The 27,924-nt window shown below is 46.2% G+C and overlaps 1 protein-coding gene across 1 annotated transcript in view; it reads left to right on the plus strand.

Moving 5' to 3' along the window:
- The first annotated feature begins 21,393 nt into the window (after positions 1-21,393).
- Positions 21,394-27,924, plus strand: part of RCAN1 (regulator of calcineurin 1) — a 91,597-nt gene continuing 85,066 nt past the window's right edge. The window contains exon 1 of the mRNA XM_039480442.2: positions 21,394-21,787. Within this exon, the coding sequence (XP_039336376.1) occupies positions 21,545-21,787 (243 nt within the window). The 5' untranslated portion in view covers positions 21,394-21,544. The remainder of the gene's footprint in view (positions 21,788-27,924) is intronic.

Raw genomic sequence — 27,924 nt, forward strand, 5'->3', positions numbered from 1 at the left:
TGCCATGTGTGCATGCAGTTAGCAGTCACGCCATGGGACCTGCTGGTTGCCAGCCACTGCGCTGGGGCCAAAGACACAGGTGTCACAGGGCCATCTAGCCTATGTCCTTGTGCAGCCTCATTCCTGGAGGGCTTCAGGCAATTACACAAGCAATGACAACATGAGGAAGTAAATGTCCTGCATGTCTAGGAGTATCTAGGAGGAGTGCCCAGCTGTGACCTGGAGCCAGGCCAGGCAGGTATGGGGAGGGTTGGTCAGCTGTGAGGTACACCTGAAGGATGAAGGGATGTTTCACTGGCCAGGAAAAAGGTGAGAGATGGAATTCCAGGCAAGGAAGAGGCATGGGAAAACCCCAGAGCAAGGCACATGCCAGGGGAAAAAGTCATCTCTGTGAGAACGGAGCCAAGCGTGAGCTGAGAGACCTGGAGAGGCAGGAAAGGGCTGCACTCGGTTCTTACCTTTTTAATTTCTTTCTTTGTTTAGAGACACGGCCTCACTCTATTGTCCAGGATGGAGGTGCCATGGTGCAATCATGGCTCACTGAAGTCTTGCACTCCTGGGTTCAACCAATCTTCCTGCCTTAGCCTCCCGAGAAGCCGGGACTAGAGGCACAAGCCACCACTCTTCACTAATTTTTTTATTTTCGATTTTTTGTAGAAACGGGGTCTATGTTGCCCAAGCTGATCTTGAACTCCTGGCCTCAAACAATCCTCCCACTTTAGCCTCATACGGTATTGGGATTATAGGCATGAGCCACACACCCAGCCAAGGACTGCACTTTGAGGGGCCCCATGAGCCCCATCAGAAAATCTGGGCTTTATCTGAAAGCATTAAGGCGCCCCAAGGGGCTGTCCACTGTGGGGTGGTATGCATCGCTGTGCATATAAAACATGCAGATGAGTTAGGAGGATGCAGTGGCAGTCCCGGGGGATGAAGGTGGCCTGGATGACACATTGGTCCCCACTCTCTACAAATCTAATGCAACCTCTTCCTGAAAAGTGGAGGCTCCAACCTTGGAAGTCCAGGACGTAAAACCTGTGCTGGGCTCACCATCAAAGAGTAATGGGATGGGGGGTGTGGTCTGACGAGGGCCTGACCACCTGCAGACTGTGATTTTTCCACCAGCAATTCTCAACCAGTGGCAATGTGGCAATGTCTGGAGCCATTTTTGGTTATCATAGCACGTGGAGAATGTTGCTGGTAACTAGTGGTCAGGCCGGAGATATTACCACACATCCTGCAATGCACAAACAGCCTCCATGGCAAAGAACTACCCGGCCCCAAAGACTACCAGTGCCCATGCTGAGAACCCCGGCACTAAACAGATTCCCCAAAGAAAACCATTGGTAAACAATTCAGAAAAGCTTCCCATGGGATGGAGAAGGAGCAGCGTGGCCCTCAAGAAGCTGCCAAATTCAAAAAGTAAAAGGAGCAAAACAACCCTTAAAAAAAAAATCCCAAACGGAAAAATAAAATAGCAAACCTTTATGCTGGCCTCAGGGTCTGGTCTTCAGCTTCCTGAGCCCTTGGAGCAGGTTAGCCCTGTGGGGTGCAGGACAGGCCTCAGGTGCCCGGTTGGATAATGGAGGTAACCCTTGTGTCCTGGATATGAGGAGCTCATAGTACATCACCCACGCAGACGCCTAATAAATGTCAGTCCCTTCCCACTTCCGTCTTCTCATTGGAAGCCTGAACCATGGAAAAACGGAATGTCTGAGAAGATAAGGATCCCATTCAACCTCAAACGGCACTTCCAGAAGCAGGGAAATGAGGAATAGTGGTCCCCAAGGGGTGGGGTGCCCACTCCCCAGGAAGTGGGGGCATGACACTCTGGGAGAACGAGGAAGAAAGTAAATCTGAGCACATACTGAGAAATCGATGGGAATCAACCTTCCTTAATACACATTTTTGGTGTAGGTTTTAGAGCAAGCTTATCCAACCCGTGGCCCGTGGGCTTTGAATGTGGCCCAGTGCAAATTCACAAACTTTCTTAAAACATCATAAGATATTTTTGCGATTTTTTTTTTTAGCTCATCAGCTGTTGTTGGCATATTTTATGTGTGGCCCAAGACAATTCTTCTTCCCATGTGCCCCAGGGAAGCCAAAAGAATGGACACCCCTGTATAGTGAACATGATATACGAGTCTAGTGACATTCTCTATTAACATAAACATTCATGACTAAAATGCTTACATATAAATGCATAACGTGTATTGACATATTTACATGTATTGAGATATTGGCAGTATCTGCTTCAAAGAATTCTCTTCTTTTGCTAATAGGGGCACCTCGCACAGAGCTCTCGGCTCTCGAATGAGATTATTGGAGAGAATTTGACTTAGGAGGAGTTGTTCTATTTATTCTAGTGCCTTAAAAATATTTAGATCAAAGGTCTGTACCCTTCCAAAATTTGACTTCGAATGCAAGGCTGGTTCACTCCTTCCCTTAAGGAACTTTTCTGGCTTCTGGCAGAGGTGTACTTAAAGCCATTGTGCCAATGATTCGAATTTTCAGCAATTACCAGGTGACTTCCGGCAGAGCCCCAGGCAGGCCTCCCTTCCCTCTGCTCACAGGCCCCACTCTGCCTTGCAGAGAGGGTGACCCCCCGGTCCAGGATGGAAAGGAGCCTGCATTTAAACTGCCGCTTCAGGGCCAGGGCTGGAAAGAATGTTTTGTTCCTCAAGCCTTTATTTGTTTTGTTTGTTTGTTTGTTTTTGAGATGGAGTCTTGCTCTGTTGCCCAGACTAGAGTGCAGTGGCACAATCTCGGCTCACTGCAACCTCCACCTCCCGGGTTCAAGCAATTCTCCTGCCTCAGCCTCCCGAGTAGCTGGGACTACAGGTGTGTGCCACCATGCCCGGCTAATTTTTAGGTTTTTAGTAGAGACAAGGTTTCACCATGTTGGCCAGGCTGATCTCGAACTCCTGATCTCAGGTGATTTGCCTGGTCAACATGGCAAAAGCTTGTCTTTACTGGAAATTATCCAGGCCTGGTGGTTTACCCCTGTAATCCCAACTACTCAGGAGACTGAGGCAGGAGAATCGCTTGAACCCAGGACATGAAGTTTGCAGTGAGCTGAAATCACACCACTGAACTCCAGACTGGGCAACAGAATAAGACTCTGTCTCAAAATAATAATAATAATAAAATAATTAAAATAATAACTTTGTAAAGAGATTAGCAATTTGGATGTCCAAATGTTGATCTCTTCTGGATTTATTTGCAAGCACTGAGTTTTTCTTTTTCTTTTTCTTTTCGACACAGAGTCTCACTCTGTCTCCAGGCTGTGGTGCAGTGGCGTAATCTCGGCTCACTGCAACCTCCACCTCCCAGATTAAAGCAATTCTCCTGCCTCAGCCTCCTGAGTAGCTGAGACTACAGGTGTGCGCCACCACGCCCAGCTAATTTTTGTATTTGTAGTTGAAACGGGATTTTACCATGTTGGCCAGGATGGGCTTGATCTCCTGACCTTGTGATCCACCCGCCTCAGCCTCCCAAAATGCTGGGATTACAGGCGTGAGCTACCACACCCAAGCAACTCTGGATTTTTCTAATGACCTGTCTTCTTAATGAATCTGCAGCGCCTTTATTAAAACTCCACTCTGGCTGATTCATATACCTCCTACACTGTACTTCATGCATGTTTCACATACTTCTTGTAAAATTTACACAGCTGATGTAGATCCCATTTCTTTAAAAAGGCCCAACCTTCCCTTTCAACTTGACTGAAGCCAACAATGGGCTGGTTTCAGTGAGCCTTGTTTCGTTCCAGGGCCTACCTGTGAAACGCATTTATTCCACCAGGAAGCTTTTGAAGAAATCAGTCACCTGATCCCTCCCTGGTATCCATAGGCTCTGGGAGGTAAAGTTCCTGTTTTCTTTCATGGGCATCGTCCTTTCACAGGCCTTTTTAAGTGCCGTTGTAGCTTGTCAGGAGGGCAGATCATATATCCAAGGTGTATAAACCCCCTTTCAGCACGCGTTCACCTGTGAAGGGGTTTTTGGCAGGTGATCAGCCTCCAGGAATTTACAGTCTTGACTCGCTGGCAAAAGCCCTAGATCATGGGACCCAAGCTCCCTGATTTGGTGGGTGAGCCTTGGAATTACACCTACCTGTATCAGACAGGCTGGCGTGCTGTTTCTGTGCTCAGATAAGTAGAATCAAACTCTTTCCAAGTTTCCACGGGCTGGCCCGTGCAGCCAGCCGGCTTCCTTTGGAGGTGATGTAAGGCAAACAGAACCCTGAGTCCTAGATTGGGGAGCAAAGTGGGATTTGTAACCACAGAGGGGACTTCATGCTGGAGGAAATTCAACGCCCTGTGCAGGAGGGAGTTTTTCTTTTCTATTGGATTCGAGGAACATGCAGTGCCATCATAGGACACTTTGGTACCAGGATCCTTCCCCCTGGGGACAGCGTGAATTTTTTTCATTGAAATAATTTCAAAGTGCAATAGTTTTCACAATGCTGAAATAGTCAGCTGTGAACGCTGGAATTATGGCATTAGAGCCCCTTTGTAACCGGCAACTTAGTAGCTAAGTTGGCTTGTTTTCATGAACTCATAAAACTTCATTTCACAGACACACTGAAGAAAACCTGCGAGGGGAAGGAAAAGCTCAGTCTGTCCAGACACTTTTTCTCTTGATTGGAATGTTGTGCCAATAAGTAATACAGGAAGTTTCTGGTTTAACAGCATGAGAAAGAAACATACAATAAAAACCATGGATTGGGTGGCATTATACTCTACAGGGGAACTTGACGTTGCCCAGCAAAATTGTATAAGCATTTGCTCTTTGACCCAGCAATTCCACTCCTAGGAACCTTTCTCAAAGTTACACTGGCAAAAAAAAATTTTTGCAAAGGAGATATATGCACAAGCTATTCACAGAAGTGCTGTTTTTAATAGCAAAAGGCAGGACACAAATCAAATGTCCATCAACAGGGAACTGGTTAAGTTAGAAACTGGTTGAGTAAATTAGGGCGTATGCACGCAATGGCAATGAGTGAGAAATTGTTCCCTCTATTACTATGGAACCAGGGGACAGTTTCAAGTGAGAAAAGGAAGAGAGAGAGAGAAACGTGTAAAAGGGCTGAGATGGGGTGCACAGTGAACAGCAGCAAATGTGTCCCTGCATTCTGTGAGGCTCTCCAGCAAATTAATCAAACCAAAATGTGGTCTTGGAAACCCCAACTCGCAGCCAGTTGGTTGTAAGTTCCTGAGACCTGGACACAGGGCCGGTGGGAAGGAGAGACTGAGGCAGGAGAATTACTAGAACCTTGAAGGCAGAGGTCACTGTGAGCCGAGATCAAGCTACAGCACTCCAGCCTGGGTGACAGAGCGAGACTCAGTCTCGGAAGAAGAAAAGAAGGAAGGAGGGAAGGAAGGAAGGAAGGGAGGGAGGGAGGGAGAGAGGGAGGGAGAAATAGTGCATTGTTTTAAGCCACTAAGTTTATAATGATTTGTTATGCAAGCAATAGTAAACAAATACAGGCACAATAATTGAAAATGTTTTACAATATTATAATTACAAGTCTACTGTGTGAAACAGTGATAAATGTTGTGGAGAAAAACGAATCAGCAAAGTGGGACAGCAGTGTGGGAGGAGGAAGGAGATGCAACAGGTGACATCACTCATGGCTCCAAGTCCTGCCATCGGCGTGCAGATGACCCACTTGGCAGAGAAGCCTTACATTTGGGGATTCGCTCGGTTCCCTTTTCCTTTGACTTCTCTACTTCTCTGTCACAGCTCTCCCCTTGATCCTACAACCCAACACCTAGGACATCTTTGGGACTGTCATTTTGGAGCTGGTGCTACACATCCACGTTAATATCCCTCAAGGCAGTTGGCTCCATTTGCGGCATGGAGCTCTCTGGTGAAATTGTCCAGTTACAAACTTTCAACAGCCTCAGAATTTTGTCCAACGAGAGGCATTTCAGGCAGTTGCTTGGAGTCCCCAACTTTAATGGACACAACCCACTTTCCGGTGGACACCAATTATTGATTTGCTTCAAGACCAGGATATGATGAACGTTTCTCAGGGTGGGAGCTCCCAGAAGCAGCATAACCACTGTCCACCTGTTAAGATGCAGGGAAGCTGCTCATATTCCAGTGGGGAGAGCAAGTTCAGATTTGTTACAAGCATTGAGGAGCTGCTTGGATGGAACTTCAGCCGCCATCCTCCTGAGTGGAGGCACTCAATATTTATGAGCAGATAACATCACCTGCTGTTTTCTCTTCCTAGGAGTCCATTCAGGTTACCAACAATATATCAGGGCAGCTGTCAACAGGCATGCAAGCTTCCAATATGGCCCTGTATGGGGGCAGAAAGAGCTCAGCAGACATTTCCCTTAGCTTGAAAGACCTCAAATTCACAGATACACCAGAGGGACAGAAACACCGACACTGAACTGCTGTGTTCTCCTGATGTGACATAATATGCCAATCAAATGTGAAGATGGAGACAGAGGTGGGACGCATGCGGCCACAAGCCAAGGAACACGGGTCACTGAACCTGGAAGAGGCAAGGAGGGCTCCTCCCTTCGAGCTTTCATAGTCAGGGAGTATGACCCTGCTGACACCTGGGCTTCAGACTTCAGCCTCCAGAACCATGAGAGGGTCAGTTTCCCTTCTTCCAAGCCACCCAGTTATGCTACTCTATTAGCACAACCTTGGGAAAGCAATCGTAGGGCAGTCTAGGTGTACACAGCTCCGCACAAAGGGGCAGCAGAGGCTGATGCTGCCTGGAAGCCCTTCATCAAAGGAATGCTCCTCTGCTGAGGTAAACTCACCTAGAACCAGGCACTCGTTAACCAGCTAAAGTACTTCATCGGAGGCTGGTGAATCTGCTCTGTCACCCTCCACACCCCCGCCTCCCTCAGACCTGAAGCAAAGGCAGGACATGGCTAACTTTCCGTCACCTCCCTGCTTCTTGCCCAGTGGGTCTTCCCAGTCTCCGTGGAGATGTCCCTTTAAACACACCTTCTTGGCCAGGAGCCCTTCCTAGATCCAGAGTTACCTTCCAAATGCTTCCTCCCACACACCTTTCATGATCAACGACTACATCTCTGTGCACCCAGGAATGAGGACTTGAAAGCTGCCCCTATTTCCAGATGGTGGGGACAGTCTTTTGGATATAATATTTATCCCCAATGCCTATGGGGGTACCTGGCCCAGAACAGGCACCCGCTACGCCCTCATTGCGTGAAGGCACCCTGCATTTTTTTTGCCTGTTGCCTTCTGTGGGGATTCACATCCAGTACGTGTGGGCAGTACTATAGAGCAGGGGCATTTTTAAGCAAGCAGGTCCCGCAGGGCCTTTTTTGTCACTTTTGTCTGTGTAGCAGCCTCTGAGCTCTCCAGATCTGATGTCTCCCTAGGTCTGTTGGCCTGATGGAAAATGTTAAGTTCCTAACCATTTGGGCAGCCATGTACCTTTCTCTCCTTCCCCTATTTATTCTTTGTCCCAGCTTTTATAAAGGGTTGTGAGCCCATCCCAGGGTTAATGGAAAACGAATTGTGCAAAGCCTCAGGCCACGTTTTTGCAAGTCTGCCTTCTACCACTAGGTGGTGGTGTTTCCAAAGCTTCCTCTCCCTCATCTTGCTTGGAGTGACCCCAAAAGACAAATCCATTTGATTCTCCTCACAGATGGCAGGTAGCTGAGAGAACCCAAGAGGGTCCCCAAGGTCAGGATAAGCAGAGGACTGAAATGGGGATACTTGAACCTTCTGTATAGAAACAACCTGTACAGCTGTACCGGTTGATGTGCGTGTGTGAACACAAATGCACAACTGTGTGCATACACATGCACACATACACATGCATATACATGTTCTCATATATATACACCTATATACAGTACACAGACATTCAAATTTGCATATACATATTTATGTACAGAGAGGCACAAATTTATTGACATACATATACACATGCTATATATAAACACATTACATGCATGCACACATACAAGTATATACTAGATACACTGCACATACATAAACATGCATACTGCACATCTGCACACATGTGCACGTGATATGCGTATAAACACATACCTATTCACACACATACACACATATACAACACACGGCATCAAGCAAAATCCCAGATGGCTCTTCCAATCAATGGAACAAACATCTGGCAGAAGCTAAGACATTCCTTGTCAATGCTGCATCTCAAGCGACGCTCCCTTGCCTGCCACCATGCCAGATGTGACTTTGCTCCTCCCTTGCCTTCCACCATGATTGTGAGGCCTCCCCAGCCACATGGAACTGTCAGTCCATGAAACCTCTTTCCTTAATAAGTTACCCTGTCTCAGATATGGCTTCGTTAGCGTCTGGGGGTCCACAGGCTGAGAGCGGACTCACTCTTTCCCTGACTACAGCCAGGCAGGCGCTTTACTCCATCCCGCCTCACTTGGAGCCGCCATTCACTTTGGGAAAGCGATCTTCCTCAATGGCAAAGGAAATGCATGTTAGCTACCTAGCGTCCTTGGGTAAATAAAGCCTCACCAGACATGTAAGAAGAATGCAAGCTGAATGAGAAAGACCAAGGAAAATACACCAGCAGAAGTGTTTTGGAGGCTGCAGAGAATAACTCCGTGGACCAAAATATACTTGAATTAAATTAAAACCCCAGAGAGATATAAGATAATAAAGCAATAACTTAAAAACAGGAAATGTATGAAAAAGAAGCAGAAAGCAAGGAACCCCTTAAAGATTAAATATATACTTGCTCAACTTATCAGTCGTGACAGGAAGCAGACTGGGGTAGAGTGGAAGTGGAGGTGGCAGTGGGAGGGATTAGCAAAGAAGCAGGAAGATACTTCCAGGAGGAAGGATATGCTCACTCTCTCAAAACTCATCACATTGTAGTTTCAATATGTTTAGTGGATGTCAGTTGCACCTCAGTAGGTGATTTTAAATATATGCTTGCAGGCCAGGTAATCCTGCAAGCCTGTAATCCTAGCATATTGGGAGGCCGAGGTGGGCAGTTCACTTGAGAACAGGAGTTTAAGAGTAGCCTGGGCAACATGGTGAAAACCCATGATTCGTAAAAAAAAAAAAAAAAAAAAAAAAAGGAATTCCAAAAATTAGCCATGCATGCTGGCACAAACCTGTAGTCCCACCTACTTGGGAGGCTGAAGCATGAGAATTGCTTAAACCCAGGAGGTGGAGGTTGCAGTGAGCTGAGATTTCACCACTGTACTCCAGCCTGGGTGACAGAGTGAGACTCTGTCTAAAAAAAAACAAAAACAACAAAAAAAAATACTTGCCCCACAAAAAGCTTTACAAGCATTGGAAAATCAATGTGAATTTGAGGAAAGCGATTAGAATATAAAGCAACAAGACCAATGTTTAGGGTCTCTCTAGTGTCCCCTAAGGTGGAGGACAGGTGGACATCTCAGTGGCAACCTCCATACTCATGGAAGGTTGTGTGAAATGCATCCAGTCCAACCGTTACTGGAGAGTACATTTATTCCTGAGTTAAGCCAGATGGAGGAAGGCACTGTCGGCTCCCTCAGAACTGCTTTCATTGAACAAATGGGACTTGGGTTAGTGTTCCCCGAGTTGGCATTGGTGGAAACTCTGAGAGGCAGCCTATAAAACCTGCTCTTCTGTTTATTTGAGGGGTGTTGTCAATCATCCATTTATTCCTTCATCCATCTGCTCGCTCCTTGAGCAGTCAGCTGTCAAGTGCTTGAGGTTGGGGATGCCCATATAATTATAAGAAGGTGTCCAGGCATGGTAGCTCATACCTGTAATCCCAGCAGTTTGGGAGGCTGAGGCAGGAGGATTCCTAGAGCTCAGAAGTTTGAGGCTGCAGTGAGCTGTGATTGCACCACTGCACTCCAGTCTGCGCAACAGAGAGAGGCCCCATCTTTTTAAAAGAAAATCATAAGAAGGTGCTTGTTCTCAAATGACAGACACAAGTGTCAAATGTACACTGCGTGCCTGGCATCATGCTGTGTACAAAGAATCATGCTGTGTACACCGCAGCTCCTGTGCTCAGGAGGCTCACGGTTTAGCAGAGAAGAAGACAAGTGTTCTAATGAAGTATGATTGCTGTGTGTGAAAAAAGTAATTAAGAGAGCATCATAGGGTGGGCTGCATCATACAGGGGACTGCAGGCTTCATCTATTAGAGAAATGGATGATCCTTATTTGGATGCTTAGTCCTGGGAAAGGTTCCTGGCAATCAACTCAGCCATGGGATGCAGAGGGCTCTCAAGTCATCAGCTCTGCCCTCAAGCAAGGGTTCAGTCTCGAAGCAGCTTAGGTGATCCACGTAAGAAATGATATGGTCCTGAGCTAAGAGACCGGGAGTGGGTCTCCAGGAGAGGGGTACACTCAGCTGATGTGGCGCAGTGATTCAGCAGGGAAAGTACACAGGACGTGGTGACTGGCTCTGGGGAGTGAGCGTGCAGGTCCGTCGGTGGGGGAGTCGGGGTAAGACAAAGGGAGCAGTTTTCAGTGCTCCTGAGTTTCTTCCCTAGTTACTGAGCAGCTTGTGGGTACAATCAGAACAGAGCAGAGTGAGCAGACCGGATAGGAAAGATGATGGCTTTCGTTTTGAGCTGCTGTGTTTGATGTGTTCTTGGGAAATTAGCCTGTGTCTCTGACCTAGGTAAAGCCCCACAGCCCGAAGTCGCAGTCCAGGAGTTAGAGCGAGACAGTCTGGGGGGAAGCAACTGTCTTTGGTGGAGTCTTGTCCACCATTCCCTGCTTATCCACCCTATAGGTCAAGGTCTCCATGGTGGAAGGTGATGACCTCCGCTCACTGGGATGAGTGAAAAAAAAAAAAAAAATAGGGCTTCTGTTTATATTAGTTTTTTTTTTTTTTTAAAGCAAATTGTTCCTCTGCTGCTTTATTACGTAGGTTGACCTTGGTGCTTGCTCTTGCTGCAGAAGCCAGACAGGCAGGTGTCAGAGGGGTGCACTGGACCCCTTGATGGGCACCTGGGTGCCAGGTGGCATGGGTTGACATGGTTCCACATACCTTCTCTGCTTCCAGAATTGTGCTGTCATTGCAGATCCCAAATCTTCATTCAGAGAATGTGGGAATTATATTGTCTAGTCTTTAACTAAGCCAATCCTCACGGACAAGTGTCTGGCAAGGATGCCTGCTAAGAAATGGTATGAAGCAATTTCTAAGGACACAAGCAGAGATGAATGGCAAGAAAGGAACAGAGCTGGTACACCTCCCCTTCGAGCATGAACAACTGCCAGCCAGATTACAAGGTTCGAGCCGTGGCGGTGGTTTCACATAAATAAACCAAACAACTTGACCTCGCCTCTCAAGCTCAAGGTGCCAGTTAACAAAGGGTGAGAAAGTAACCACTTTCTGCCAGAAACTGGCACTACCTAAGAACATTTTGAAAACAGGAGTTTGGAAAGTTTCTGTCATTAAGTGATTTTATTGCCAAAAAACGATGTGTGACATCTGTAAAAGCTCTCATCTCTTGCACTTTTAAGTAGAAAACGCAATTTTATCAGCTGTTTAAAAGCTCCCAAGGGGTTCTGCGAGTTTCGAAACCCATTTGTGATACATAAAAACGAACAACTTCCAATTAATTTGAAAAAACAGCTCGTTGATATCAAGGAGCATCGAAATTTACCCAGTGGTGATAAGAATAATCCCTTACAGATTTGGTGGATGGGATTGAAAAGTGGATATTGTGACTTCGTAAGTATAGCACTCCATGCCACACACGATTCGCCACGATTTCCCGAAAGGGTGAGGCATATTTAATAACATGACGCTCACTAAGACACTGTTAATATAAGTTATTGAGAATAACAGGAGATTTTTTTTCTTTTCTTTCTTTCTTTTTTTTTTTTTTTTTTTTTTTTTGTTGTTGTTGTTGTTGTTGTTGAGATCCAGTTTTACTCTTTTTGCCCAGGCTGGAGTGGAATGGTGTGATCTTGGCTCACTGCAACATCTGCTTCCCAAGTTCAAGCAATTCTCCTGTCTCAGCCTCCCAAGTAGCTGGGATTACAGGTGCTCACCACCATGCTCAGCTGATTTTTATATTTTCAGTAGAGATGGAATTTCAGTATATTGATCAGGCTGGTCTTGAACTCCTGATCTCAGATGATCCGCCTGCCTTGGCCTCCCAAAATGCTGAGATTACAGATATGAGCCACCACATCTGCTAACAGAAGATTTTTAAGAAAACAAAACATTTGTGATTCTCAATAAGAGAAATATTTTTCGTTATTTCTCAGGCTTTTGGCTAAGTTCATGTGTAAAATACATTTTTCATTATTTCATTTAATAAATATTTATTGAAAGCCCCCTCGAGGCCCAGGACATTCTGGGCTAGGCAGAGTAGTAGTGAAAATAAAGAGGCTGCCTTCATCAAGGCTCCACTCTAGAGGAAAGAAATGAAGATGAGAACTCAAGACACATTTATATTTGTGTTTATTTCTCTTTTCTTATACTTTAAAAATTCCTATTCCTCTTTGTGTTTTATAACATGCATTACATATATTTTGGATAGTGTGGGGGGACGGACAAGTCATAAATATTTGTGTTTTTATTGTATATTATATAACAATTTAATAATACATTATGACATATATTATCTGCCTATATATTCATATATAACATATAAACGTATATGCATAAACCATAGAGTACATATTAGATATTATAGATTATAATTATGTTGCAGCATGTGTTACATTATGCACAAGACATATACATTTATTTGCATATGTCTGTAACATATAGTATAATTGTAATTGTACGTAAACAGTAACATATTCTATACATCTATTTACATGTTGTATACATACATGGAACTCACATGACGTTGGTGTGCAAAATCTTCCTGGATTTTTCTAGTCCATTTGTGCTCCCACATTTCTAGATCACGTCACATTTTCGTCTCTTGCCTTCACCACTCAGTGCCACCTTTGTTGTCCTCACACCCAGCCTCCTCTTTCACTGAGAAGATGGAGGTGACCACGGGTGGCTGTGACCAGCCCTGCCCCAGTTTTGCATCGCCCCAGGTACTGATGCCCAAGGTGTGCACGGTGCATGCTGCTTTCCTTAGTGTCAATGAATGGATTTGCTTTGCCACCTGGAGCCCGCCTCCCCGTTCATGTACCCGGTGCCCACTCTTCTGCACAGAGATGGCTCCAGAACTTCCCTCCCCGCCCACCCCAGCCATCAAGCTTTCCTCTTTTCTGGATCATCCCTACCTGCAGACAGGCCTGGGGTGCCTTGTCCCATCTTTAACTAAACGAAACCCTTCCCTCACTCTCACTACCTCCGCATGTACTATTTCACTTCTCAGTTCCCCTTACAGCACAACTTCTAGAGACAGTTGCTTAAACTCATTATCTTCCATTTTTCTTCTCCCAAGTGGGCTTTTATTTTCCAGCAATTTTCCAAAATTTCCCTTGCCAAGGTCAATAAGGACTGCCAAACTTGGAAATCCAGACTCAGTTCCCTGTCCCCGCAAAGCTGACCTTTCAGCAGTGCTAGTCACAGAGGGCTCTTCCCAAGCTGACTTTCACCAACACTGGTTTTCTCCTCCAGGAAGACCTTTCTGGCCTTGGCTTCCAGAACACCCCTCCTGCCAGGCAGCTCTGAAGCCTCTCAGACTCTCCTTCCCAGGCACCACTACTGGCTGATGTCTGGGTGTCACCTTGCCCTTGGTCCAGACTCCAGCCTCTCCTGTCAACAGCTACACTCTCTCCCTAGGGGATCTCAGTGGCCCAGTGGCTTCAGATGCCATCTACAGCCCTGTCCCTCACTGTCATCTCTAAGGGGTCTCTCAATCCTGAATTGCTCCAAAGTGAGCTAAGGATAGCTGTTCCCAACCTGTCCCTCTCATGGTCTACCTTATCCAGGTAAGAGGCAGCTCCTTCCTGTAGCCACGGAGTCAGTCTTGATGACTCCTTTTCTCTAATGACAGCAGATAGGTCGGCGCAATGGCTCACACCTGTAATCTCAACACTTTGGGAGGCCAAGGTGGGCAGATCTCCTGAGTTCGGGAGTTCGCGGCCAGCCTGGCCAAAATTGTGAAACCCTCTCTCTACCAAAAATACAAAAAAAAAAAAAAAAATTAGCCAGGCATGGTGCTGTGTGCCTGTAATCCCAGCTACTTGGGAGGCTGATGCAAGAGAATTGCTTGAATCTGGGAGGTGGAGGTTGTAGTGAGCTGAGGGGAAAAAAAAAAGTGATTTTCTTCAGAGCTCACAGAAGAAACACAGCTCTGCTGACCCCATTTTAGACTTCTGCCCTCAAGAATCATACATTTGTATTGTTTAGCCACTAAGCTTGTGGTAATTTATTACTGCAGCCATAGGAATCTAATACACTGAAGAAATCCTGTTGCCTGAGCCTTCAAAACATAGAAAGAATCTCACCATTTCTTACCACTTCGGGTCTTCCATCCAGACCCGAGTTCCCACTGCTTCCCACCTGGATGATGGCAACAGTCTCCTGAGGGGTCTCCGGTTCCCACACTTGTCCCCATACAGTGTCCTGTGCACATAGCTCCCGAGTGAGTCGTCCCAATAGTCATAAGAGAGACCAGGTTAGCTACTTTCTGCTCAAGCCTCCGCTGGCTCCCTGTCTAAATGAAGATGAAACCCAAACTCCTTTCTGTGCCCTACAAAGTCCTATATGATCTGACCCTAGCACTTCTCTGACCTTAACACCACTCACTCCCTTGATCACTCGCCTGCCCCGGAAGAAACCCAAACCTATCAAAACCCTTGCACTGTTGCTTCAGCAAGCTCAACAATGGCTGCCGTGGGCCTTTGCACCTGCTCCTCTAGGCATGGCACGCTCCCCCTTCTTCAGTCTTCCCTGGTTGCCAGAGCTGAAATCCTTCCTCCTTCCTATTTCCAATTCCTCTCCCTTGCTTTATTTTGTGCTCCTTTATACTTCACCATGCGTATCATCAACACCTACAGGTTGTATTTCCTACTTCATTTATTGTCCACCTCTCTTCTTCCCTCCACCACCACCACTAGAAAGTACACTTCATGAAGGCAGGAACTTTGTCCTGTGTACTGCCATAGTTCCAGCATCTGGATAACGTTCTGCACATAGCATCTGTATTCGTCTGCTTTCACGCTGCTGATAAAGACACACCCAAGACTGGGTAATTTACAAAGGAAAGAGGTTTAATGGACTCACAGTTCCACATGGATGGGGAGGGCTCACAATCATGGCAGAAGATGAAGGAAGAGCAAAGACACATCTTACATGGCGGACAGCAAAGAGAGAATGAGAGCCAAGAAAAGGGGGTTTCCCTTTATAAAACCATTAGATCTCATGAGACTTATTCACTACCACATGAACAGTATGGGGAAAACCATCCCCATCATTCAATGATCTCCCACTGGGTCCCTCCCACAACACATGGAAATTATGGGAGCTATAATTTAAGATGAGATTTGGGTGGGGACACAGCCAAACCATAACAGCATCCCAATGGGAGTTGGAGTTCCCTTGAGCCAAAGTCTGGCTGAGCACTTTTTAGTATTGTCACTTTGGCCCTCCTCCGGGTGAACACACAAGCATGAAGTCATCGTTATTCAACACACCAGGCACTATTAGATGTCACTGGCAAATAAGATATGGCTTCTACAGTGCAGGGTAGAATCAAGGAAGGAACCCATCACAGCAGTTAAAACCCAACCCTGAGGGAGGACACTGGGAGAAGTACCAAGGATGCCCTTCCCCAGCCCCTTAAAGTAAGTTCATCCACCCCCCGACCTGCAGGCTGCAGCTTTGAATGTGGCCCAACAGAAATTCGTAAACTTTCTTACAACATTATGAGATATTTTTTGGCAATTTTTTTTTTAGCTCATCGGCTATCACCAGTGTTAGTGTATTTTATATGTGGCCCAAGACAATTCTTCCAGTGTAGCACAGGGAAGCCAAAAGATTGGACATCCCTGCCTTAAAGGATATCTGTCCTGTTGGCATTATGTCAGTGATATCAGGCGGATCTCAGGACAGGCTGACCCAACACACACAGGTGGCTTCCAAGGGAAGCCAGGGAGGCCTGTCAACAGGCCAGGGATGGGGTGGGATGAGTCGCTAATATATACATCATCCATCTTGAAATCCAAAGAACTCATAATAGGCAAAACAGCCAACAGGTCCTGGATTCAGATTCTGCCCTGGTATTCACTCCTGAGAAGCTGGCCAGAGGGGAAGATCTACTTACCTATTATTTTGTGCTAAGACACTGTGGCATAGAAGAGAAGGAGATCTTAAAATAAAAACCTGGGTCCAAGAGAATTTGCTGTCCTTCTGTTCTGAGCCCCTCCTCCGTGGCAGGCATTCGCTGGGCATTGTGTCTGGCCTCTGCAACACCGCTGGAAGGAAGCTATTTATATCACCTTTTTACACAGGACCTCAGAGACGTCAAGTGGCTTCCCCAAGGCCATAGTGGTCATAAAGGTCAGAGCTGGAATGAGGGTCATGTCCATCCGGCTTCTGGAGAGTGTGCAATATTCCTGCAGGAGCAGCGCTTTTAGCGTGAAACAAAGGAAGACCTTTTGAACAATGAGCACTCCCTGGAAGTGCTGGGGCTGCTGACTTTCAGAAGTGGGGGCCCATTTGCTTATGTGTCTATCTCCCACATCTATTGACCCCAACAGGAGCCAAAAAGACAGCCCAGCTTCTAGAAAGCATCAAGGTTCATCTTCTAGACCCTTCCTGAGGCAGTATTCTCACCTTAGGCTCCCAGAGATGCCCTACATTCTTAATTTAAATTGTCTCCTGTTTAAACTGGCTTCAGGGGTTGTGATTACTGGCAACCAGAAGACTCCCAATTCAACATGAAAGTCACACGAGTGTCAACATGCTTGAAAGAGAACTTAGAGAAACGTCAAAGTCAGTGACCTCCCTTCCCATACTTAGACAAAGTCTCCAAATTCTAATATTTTCCCTCAAATCAAATGTATAACTGTCTTTCTAAATTAAAAAGCATCAAAATAGCATCAAAAATAACAGAAAATTTTAAGAGTGGGTTTTAAGAATGAACTTTGAGTAGGGAGAAAAAGTTCCTACTGCTAAAATGAAACAAACCAAAACAATAACAATAAAATAGCATAACATTCTTATTCATTTTATAGGTGGTAACCAACTAGAGCCTTCCGAATGAATTATTTAAGGGCTTTATTCATTGAAGCAGTCTTCGGAACTGTTCATTCTCTGTGAAAGCAAACACTCAGAAAGTCAGCAATTTGCCTTCTACCTTAAATGAATTTTTAAAATGTCTATAATTTCTCAGAATGTGCAGAAATGCCTTTGGTTCATTTAATAAACACTTAGCAAGTGACTACTGCATACAGCGTCCTTCAATTTCCAGAACAAAACAGGATGCAACTAAAAGTATCTAGAGTGAAACCTTCCCACCTGGCAAATGAATAGGCTCATCTATCCACACAGAGGCACGTTTGCATAACTGGGCTGCAACTGATGTAAGAGACAGGTGCTAAGAACAAAAATAATCAAACACGGCTTTCTGCACGGCTCTTCTCCTTTTATATTGAGTAATTGCAATGGCTGACATGAAGGAAATGCAAGGAGAGGAAATGATTGGAAGGTGATAGGATATATTAATAAAAATGTGTGTCCCTCCTCCATTTGAAAAAAAGAAAGAATCACTGAGATCATTTCTTTACCTATTTTGGTTCCTTCCCATTCTGAGTATCTGAAGAGCTGGATCAAATCAGCTCCTTTGAGCCAATGAAAAAGGAAGGCTCTCTACTTAGAGGCTGAAGGGGGAAGCAGAGACGGATCTTAGGTCTTGTTGTCACAGCTGGTAAAAGAGACCCAGCTAACAATTCCCAAAGAACTAGTGAGGAATTTGTACACGTTTTATGGTAGCACAGCCTCTTGAGAAATTTCCCCCAGGTTTAGTTGATTTCGCCCTTGGAGATGTCTGAAATGATGTTGAAAGAGCATGTTTTATTTAGTTTCTGCCTGTGCTGTTGACAGCTCACAGATTCGATTTTTTTCTCTTCCTCAGGAGAGGCTATTGATCGTTATTTTTATTTTATTATTTTTTAGATGGAGTCTCGCTCTGTCGTCCAGGCTGGAGTGCAGCGACGCTATCTCAGCTCACTGCAAACTCTACCCCCTGGGTTCAAGGGATTCTCCCACCTTAGGTTCCCGAGTAGCTGGTATTGTAGGTATGCGCCACCACACCCAGCTAATTTTTGTAATTTTAGTAGAGACGGGGTTTTTGCCTGTTGGCCAGGCTGGTCTCAAACTCCTGACCTCAGGTGATCCACCTGCCTTGGCCTCCCAAAGTGCTGGGATTACAGGCATGAGCCACCGTACCTGGCTTGCTGCTTTTCCTGTGCAAAGGTCATCCATCTCTTTGAGCCTCGGTTCTAAGAATCTGCGGTAACAACACCAGTGTGCTAACCTGATGTGAGCTAGTTTATGTGTATACCCATTGACAATTTAAGATCTACACAGAAGAGACTAATATTATTATTGTCAGGGTTACACAGACAAGTAATTGATCCGGTTGGAGAACTAAGAAATGTCACCCTCTTCACTTAGCTTCTTGTGGGGAGTGCAGATGGGGAAGGAGAGGAGAGAGGTAGGGATCCACAGATACAGGGAGGAATATCTGGCGTGGGTTGTGTCTGAGCAATGACCAGAATGGCCTGCTGCATTCTGGAATCAGTTACAGGTAACTTCGTTCTCACCACTCGCCGGAGATTGTTGCTGCTCGCTCCTGTCTTAACACATCAGAGAGCCAGCTGCGAGGGTTTTGCTTTGTGTGCATTTGGCTTTCTGTTTTGTTGGTGCTTTCCTTCCCCTTGAATACTTTGTCCAATAGGCCCACTTTGCATGCTGTAAGCGGCTTATGAAGCCAGCAATGAAAGAGTGTACTGTCCTAAGGATGAAAACACAGCCCCACCCAGCAACAGGCTGGCAGAGAGTTGTTTTTCCAAAACCGGTGCCTCATCCTTTTGTTACCCTTTTCACAGTGCCTGGCCAAGTTTACAGAGAGTTTTTGACGCTGCAATATCATCCATTCTGCTGAGTTTCATCCAACGTCGTGTGGCCTTTTAAAAATACCAGCCTTACTGAAATACAATTCACATACCATGAAATTCACCCTTGAAGGTACAATTCCGAAATTTTTAGTGTATTCAGAAAGTTGTGCAAACATCACAATTAATTGTAGAACATTTTATTCACCCCAGAAAGAAACCACCTATCCTTCAGCAGTCACTGCCCATTTTCCCCTTTCACAAGCTCTGGCACCCACTAAACTACCTTCCATCTGTGGATTTGCCGATTCTGAACATTTCATGTAAATGGAATAATATGTGGCCTTTTGTAACTGCCTTCTTCCACTTGGCATAATGTTGTTTTCAAGGTTCCTCCATATTGTGGCATATTATCAACACTTAATTTCTTTTTACGGTTGGAAAATATTCCATTGTATGGATATACTCCTGGTTTATCTATTCTTCGGTTGGTGAACATTCAGGCTGCTTCCACTTTTTGGCTGTTTTGAATAATGATGCTATGAACTTTTGTGTACAGATTATTGTCTGGGCATACGTTTTCATTTCTTTTAAGTGTGTACCTAGGAGAGGAATGGCTGGGTCATATGGTCACTCTACAAAGAACTTTTTGAGGAATCACCAAATCGTTTTCCACAGTGGCTGCCCCATTTTACATGCCCATCAGCAAAGTACTGTGAACCCTGAAAATTCGAGACAGGTTTCAATTAATTTAGAAAGCTTATTTTGCTGAGGTTGAGGACACACCCATGACACAGCCTCAGGAAGTCCTGAGGGCATGTGCCCAAGGTGGCCAAGGCACAGCTTGGTTGTATACATGTTAGGGAGACATGAGACATCAATCAGTATATGTAAGAGGTACATTGGCTTGGTCTGGAGAGGTCGGACAACTTGAATAGAAGGCAGGAGGCAGAGGGAGCTTCCAGGTCACAGATAGGTGATACACAAAGGGTTACATTCTTTTGAATTTCTGATTAGCCTTTTCAAAGGTGGCAAATCAGATCTGCATCTGTCTTGGTGAGCAGAGGGGTGACTTTGAATAGAATGGGAGGCAGGTTGCCCCTAAGCCATTTCCAGCTTTAGTTTTCCTTAGTGATTTTGGGGGCCCAAGATTTTCCTTTCACAATATGATGGTTCCAATTTCTTCATGTCCTCACATCATATTCCATTTTATGAGTTATCTCTGCATGGGTATTATTACTTCTCTGGGGTTTAGCTCCTTGAGGACACAAACTGCCCTAAGACTATCATAATAGTAATCATAGAACCCTGCTCATTTCAAGTTCTGAATAAATCTCAGCTGTTATATGCTTTTTGTAGGATATACTTTTTGGTATAATTACTAACAGTTCCTAACTAGAGAGTAAGCCTACCTACCTTAAGAAAAAAATACAACTCTAATTTCACAACCTCCATAGAACCCAGCACATACACAAAGCTACCATTTATCAAGCGTTTACTGGATTCCTAGTAATATGTCCTCATTTATTTAAGATGAGGAAACTGAGATTCAGGTTATTTGTCCAGGTAGTTAATAGCAAAGTTGAAATTTAGACCCAAGTTCTCACTGTATCGTACTGTCCAAAAAAAGCTTTTTTTTTTTTTTTCCAGGAAGGGAGATATATCTGCTCATTTGAGGTCCTCTATTTTCCCGCTATTCCCCAAAGGAAAGGGGTGATCTCTTCATTCTTTTGTTATATCCTATTGTACAAGATACATAGTGGTAATTCAGAAAAATTCATTTTAATCATATAAATTGTGGACAATGATATAGTGACTAATACGCTGAAACAGAAAAGTAAGGCATTGTTATCATGGTATAGTTCAGTCTTTATTGCGACTATAGCTGATAATATACGGTAAGCATCTAACCCCTGCCTGGGGCCACAGAGCCACAGCCAGGACTAGGTCTCGCTTAAATTCCCAAAAGTGGGCCCCTGAGGTTCAAAACGTCACCGCATGGGAACCACAAAAACGTTGCCTCCCCATTTATCATCCCAAGAGCCCAGGAGCCCAAGAGCCCAGGACTACCCGGCGCCCTTCAGCTGACAGCAGCTGGCAGAAAAGCGGAACTAACGACGGGCACTTTGCCCTTAACCAACATGGCCGCCCTGAGGCTTCGGGTTTCGGACGGCGGAAAAACCGTCACGTGAAGAGAATTCCGTTTCTTTATTGGCCTTCTCTCCTGGTAGGGCGGGGTACAAAAACCCACCCGGCGCCGGCCTTAAAGGGGCCCCCGCCGGATCTGCCGGTGGTCGGCCCTCGGGGCTCGGCAGGCGGGCGCCGCGCCGAGTTTCTGCCCCTCCCGCGCGGAACGGTGGCGGGCGGGGACGGCGCCGGGAGGCCGCCTGGCCGGGAGCCTTGGTGACCGCCCGCCGCTGGCCACCGGCCGCAGGCCGCCGCGCGACCCGGAGGGGGTTAACCGCGGTCGGGCGCGGACGGGAGCGCGTGAGGCTCCGGAGCGCGAGCCCGGCGCAGCCCTCGGGAGTGCACAGGGGCGCGCGGGAGCGGGGATGGAGGACGGCTTGGCCGGGCCCCGACACGGGGCGGCGGCGGAGGCGGCCGAGGCGCGAGCGCGGCCCGAGGTGACGCTGCGGCCCTTCGCGCCCCTCTCAGGGACTGCCGAGGCGGACGAGGGCGGCGGCGACTGGAGCTTCATTGACTGCGAGATGGAGGAGGTGGACCTGCAGGACCTGCCCAGCGCCACCATCGCCTGCCACCTGGACCCGCGCGTGTTCGTGGACGGCCTGTGCCGGGTGAGGGCAGCGCCGGGCGGGCAGTCGGGGCGGAGGGCGGACACTTGTTGCCTGGGGAGACGGCGCGGGTCGCAATGCCCAGGTCCGGGCCGGGGCGCGGGGGCGGCACCCCGAAGGTCCCGGTCCCCGAGCACCCCAGGGGAGCGCGCAGCTCACCGCGGGGTCCCACAGGCTCACCCGGCCCGGTGTGCGCTCAGGCTGGTGCGACTAGGGGGGCGAATGTGCTCCCCAAGGCGGGGCAGCACCGCTGCCCCCGCTCCCCCGCCCGCGCTCTCGCCCTCGCCCTCGCCCCGCTTTTACGCGCCGGAGGAGGGGGTCACCTCATTTCTAGGGAGGAGGAAACAGACGTTGAGCGGCGACGTGACTCACCGTTCGTAAATGGGACAACGTCCCTGCATTCCCAATCTGCACTATTGGAAGAAAAGCCAATGTTTGGGTGAGGATCGGTGGTTGCTCATTATCCAGCGGCTGGCCAGTTTTGGTGGAATGGTGAAGGGGACCATATTTCAGACCTTTAGCTATTGAGTCAAGAACCTTGCTCCCTTATGTGAAGGTGTGACATGCCGCCATCGGGGACACCCAGTACCTTGGGAGTCGACTCCTTACCCCCTACTCTCCCCGACCCTTCCTGCAAAATCCACACAATTTAGACACTTTGGAGGGTGAGGGGCCGGTATGAGTAATCAATAATGGTGATGGGGAGGAGGAATTTCTTTCAAGTCTGCAGTTATTGTGCAGAATACAATTTGGACAACGTGGGTGTCACAGAATGAGACCGGTCTTTGAGAGCTGCCCCATTAGGAGAGCAGCTGTCAGAAAAAGCAATGCTTTCAGCGCTTGGCTGTGAGTCCACAAATGCTGTCAATGAACTGTAGTTGAAGGCTGCTGCCAATACACTACCATTGTGGTGTGCGTAAGTGTCATTTATTTGTATGTCCACTTACTTTCTGAAAGGAATTACAGTGGCCGTGTGCTTAGGTAAGTTTCCAGGCTTGCTTTCTAGAGCAACAATTGTCAGGAACTCAGGGTCCTACCGATTGATCTTCCTCTAAAACCTTTTCCTCTCCATGTAGGCTAAGTGCTAGCCAACATTTCAAGCCTTTTCCTTAGGAGCCCTAGGCTTACTGCTAGATCAAGGTCAAGTCACATAAGACCGCACTTAGTTGCAGTGTTGAAGACAGTCCTGAAATTGTGTTATATGAAAGTTTGCCCACTTCGCTAGCTATCCATTTTGACAAATATTTATTGAGACTTTGCTATGGGACAGGTACTGTCCTAGGCTCTGAGGTTACACCAGTAAATAAGATACAATAAAATAGCATTTCTACGTCCAGGGCTGACATATTTTTAGAAGGGAAACAAAGAACTATCAAATATATCAGAAAGTCATGATGCTACTGGAAAAAGTAAGACTTGGGCAGGAGGAGGGAGGGGAGATCTGGGAGAGGACAGGGAGATTGCTGTTTTCCATAAGATGATCCGGAAAGGTCTTACTGATATGGCGATATTTTGAGCAGAGACAATGGGCTACCATTGGTTTATTATTGGTGCTTTGCTGTTGATCGAGTGCTTACTGTGTTCCAGGTACTGTTTTAGGCCGAGAGGATAGACTGTGGAACACTTTAAGCTCCCAGCTTTCATGGAGCTTAGGATCCAGTGGTTGAGAAGATAGACAATAGGAAAAGAGCAAGTGAACAAGATCCTTTCGGATAGTGATAAACGCACTGAAGAGACTGAAACAGGTGGATAGAGGGCAAAGGGAGGGCGCTTGGTCAGAGTGGTCAGGACCTAACGCTATGGGAGTTCAGGAGGTTTTGTGGAAGAGCAGCTGAATTGGGGCAGGCCTGAGGGAACCAGCAAGGGATGTCCAGGCCTGCAGCCGTGAGCAACAGCTGGAAGATGGAGCTGGGAGAGGAAGTCATGTGCGTGACCAGAACCCAAGGGGAGGAGCTGCCTGGCAAGAGCTGCAGACTTGAAGGTGTGGAGTTGAGATGCTAAGGCCAGGTATAGGCAAAGAGGAAATTCCCAGGCTTCTCAGCTCATTGGCAGAACTCAGAGGGCAGCCAGGAGGCCAGGGAACCCCAGCAGTGGAGTCCATAGGTTGGGTCATCCTTTCAGGTCCCACAGAATGGCAGAGAATGGCCCTGGGCACAGTGCAGATAACAAGGATTTACACAGAGGAGTCAGCATGGAGCCACTTTAGATGGTGTGGCCCTGGGAGGCCTCTGCACAGCCTGGACCAGGCTGACAGAAGCTCCCTGGGGAGATGTGTGTGTGGCTGGCATCCCAACAAAGGGACTAGCAGATGCAGAAGCTCCAGTGCAGGGTGAACTCTGCATATTTAAAGGACCCAAAGGGTTGCATGAGCGGCAGAGTCTGATGTTGACTGAGGTTGGATAAGCAGCCAGAAGACATCCCATGGAGGGCGTTGGGGCCATGGTAAGGATTCAGGTGTGATTCTAACCACACAGCCTGGTGGACAATGGCTTTCAGGAGGGAAACTGGGTGGGCTAGAGAGGAAGCAAGGAGACCTGGGAGGAGGCTGCTGCCATCATCCGGCGGGGACTGGAAGAGAGTGGGACTAGGATGGTGATATTGGAGATGGAGAATGGGGCAGAGCCGCCGTTGGAAAGAATTTCTCTTCTCCATTAGGAGAATCTGGAGCTTCTGAATGTGGGTGAGGGAGGATTGTGCACTAGTGTTCAATTCTAGGGTCCTGTAAGATGTACAGCAATTGGCGAAAACCCCAAAACCAGCTGGGCTAAGGGAATCCCAGTCTCAGAAAGCAAATAGCTCTATGCAGTGGGCAACCTGAGAGCTAAAGTCACGGCATGTCCTTGGTAAGCCTGAAAAGCAAGTGGACTGTTTCTCATTTAGCTGAAACCAGCCTTCTAGGTGGGAAAATGTTGCTTCTGAGGTTTCAACATGGCAGCCTTATTGTTAAGGCTGGGGTGTCACCTTTGGATGATGTAACGTTAATGTGAGTCTACTCTAGGTTGGTGGTATCTCCCCTTGAGTAGACAGATCATTAACTGCAATGCTGACCAAAGTCCCTGGGGTCTGGCCATCCCCTCCTTAGCCAGTTTGTTGGATCTGGAGAGTGATGATATGAGGAAAAATGACTGGATCAAACTTCTTTACATATATTCACATGATTCTGTAAGCTTAGTCTTTAAGGAAAGAAAAGGATGAACCTGAACTACAATTCTTTTGAAAATTTACATCGAAAGCTGTCTTGTCACAAAATAGCTTGGCCTGATATGTGAGATTTGTTTTCATCGGCTGGCCCAGTATCAATATTGTAAATACTGTGCAATGAATCTGTTAATTCAATGTATTAGAGAGATTCACACTGTTACAAATGAATGAAAAATTCCATTAAAATATGATTGTTTTCTGTCTATACAAATATTTGACAAACATATTTCATTATAGTACTCTTTTTGAGTCTGTTTCTCTATTCTCTTTAGAAAAGCAAAGCAATGCATTGAACCAGTAATTACGTGTGCTTTGAATGGCTGAAAATGGTTAGTTGATTCTCTAGAATAAAAGTTTATTCAGTTGTCATCAAGCTGACCAGGAATTTAAGAGTTCTCAGATAATATTCTGTTCGTTTCCAAGCAGTGAATATAGTTCCATATAGTCATAGAAACGAATACTGTTTTTTCACTTGTACAAAATATGAATGTATATATGATTCATAGGGCTTTGCCCAAAGGCTAAGTCAGAAAATTATAGAAAAATTTACTCTTTTCCCTTGAGTAAACTTACTTAAAAAACAAAACAAAACAAAACAAAACAAAACGTAAGATTCGTAATAGATACAGTACTACCATGACTTTCTTTTAATAACAAAATATTCAGGTCAGCATAAAAGGAGTACAAATGGCATCCTTACATTCTTTAATTTGAGTAGAGACCTTTGAGCAGTGCTTCCAGCCTTAGCTGTGTGTCAGAATTTCTAGGGAGCTTTGAAAAATTCCCATTTCCAGGCCACTCCAAACCCATTCCAATCTCTGGGGCTGGGAATCGCCTGGAAAGCTCCCCAGGTGATTCTAATTGTTAGTTGAGGTTGAGAACCATTTCGTGAAGTCGCAGGGGTTTGGCCTGACCAGAGGCATCATTATATCTTAAAAAGACCACTGAAAATTTGATGAAGTTCCACTTCTAGCCAGATGACTTACCCTTTCTGTGCCTCGATTTCCTAACATGGGAGCCAGGCCCTTGGTCTGCAGGTCTCCTTCTCCTGAGTGTTGTTTGACCCTGTGGCCTGCAGGCAGGGTTACTGGCTGCCCACAGACCAGGAGATGAGGCATCCCTTCGCCTTCATGGGTGCTGCTCACTCTCCACCCAAACAGCACATCACACGCTAGGCCTCCCAAAACTTATTTTCTGGTAGACAGGACATCAATTTGGTGATTGAAGTGTTTTGAAGACCTAAGGTGGCCCTGCTGATGTACATAGTTTCCGCTCCTATGGTTGTATATACTTGGCCGTGTTTCTGCCTGCGCCTCTTCCAAGCCGGTCTGTCGTAGCATATTGTAAAATGTGACATCCTAGCAGGAGAGTAACAGTTGGGTTCTATTGCACTGGAAAATCCAGGCAGTTTTGGGCCATTTTCACTTTTCACCCAAGTGTGAGGGTGAGGCATGTGGTTTCAAAGACTTAAATTATGAATAAAATTTCCCCTTAAATGATCTGATCTCCAATATGGCATGGTTTATTTGGGAATGTTCAGAATGTTGTACACTTTTAAAAGCTACATGTTACATATGTGCGAAGTTTATTTTTGAGTTATCCACTATTTCCCTAATTTTAGGATTTCTGACTCTTAAATCAGATGTTTTTCACATCCAGAGCTGCTTTTAACCCTCCCCACCACTCCACCCCCTTACAAGTGCTTGGTTCCCCTCTCAGCTCAATCTGCTGTCACCTTCATTACTCACAGCATTTTTTCTTCCATAGCAGTAGCTTTAAATGTTACTGCCTGCAACTTCAGGCTTTTCAAGCCTCAGGACAATTACATAAGGAAACAAAAAATAGGCTTTGTGCTAGAGCAGAACAGCTAAAGCAGAGGCTGTTGGTTCCAGTGTTTATATTTCAGGCCATATTCTTTGTCTCTTTGTTTCTCTCCTTTAAAAAAACCGGGATCCACTCTTTTTCATACATATCACCAAGTGGCCTGTTTGCCAGGTCTGTGAGCGCATCACTCTTGGTACAGTGATGGTGACTGTGCATGCATCAGTGTGTGTTGGGTGGGTAGACCCTGGATGTACATTCTCTATGCAGAATCATTAGGACTCAACTCAGGGATGGTGGGGAAGTGCCGGTCATTTCAAGTACAGTTCAATTGTGAGAGACAATTTTTTCCTTTGTAAATACTAGTCACCATCAAAGCTTGAGAATGCTGATGAGACAGCCAAATACTCTGCTGTGATCTCTGAGTATTAGGAGGCTATACCCTGGCAGTAGAAAGTAAAAATGGCTCTTCTTGGGAAAAACAGAAACATTTTCAAAGTGTAACATCAGGAGAATATTAATTACCTTAACTCAGACTTTGACATTGGGGAAAGGGTTGGCTTCATGTTGTGTAAATTTCAATCATCATAGAAATTCTTTACTATATTTGATTTTGTTGGGGTGGAGTTGTTTTATTTATTTTCACCTCTAAAGATTTAATTGGGTGCAATATGCTCACATTCCCCAGTGAGGTCTATGTGAGGAGACTGGGAAGCATACTGATTAAGGCTTTGGTTCTTAAGCATGCCTTTCACACTTACGCAGTATGACTCTGGGAAGCTATTTATCCTACTGATGCCTTAGTTTCCCTGCCTGTAAATGGGGCTGTTGATGGTACTCATATCTTACCATACACATAAAATGCCTGCCAGAGTGATTGGGTCATAGTAAATATACAATATAGGTTTGTGTATTGGTTATCTACTGCTGTGTAACAAACGAACCCAACACTTAGTGGCTTAAATAGTAAATGTTAATTATATCACAGTGTCTGTGGGTCAGAAATACGGGGGCGGCTTAGCCTGGTTCCTCTGCCTCCAAGTCTCTCTCAAAGCTGCAATAAAGTATCAGCTGTGGTTTTATCTGAAGGCTGAACTGAATGAGTGGCATGTACTGCC

Source organism: Saimiri boliviensis, chromosome 18, assembly GCF_048565385.1.
Source record: "Saimiri boliviensis isolate mSaiBol1 chromosome 18, mSaiBol1.pri, whole genome shotgun sequence".
Lineage (NCBI taxonomy): Eukaryota > Metazoa > Chordata > Mammalia > Primates > Cebidae > Saimiri > Saimiri boliviensis.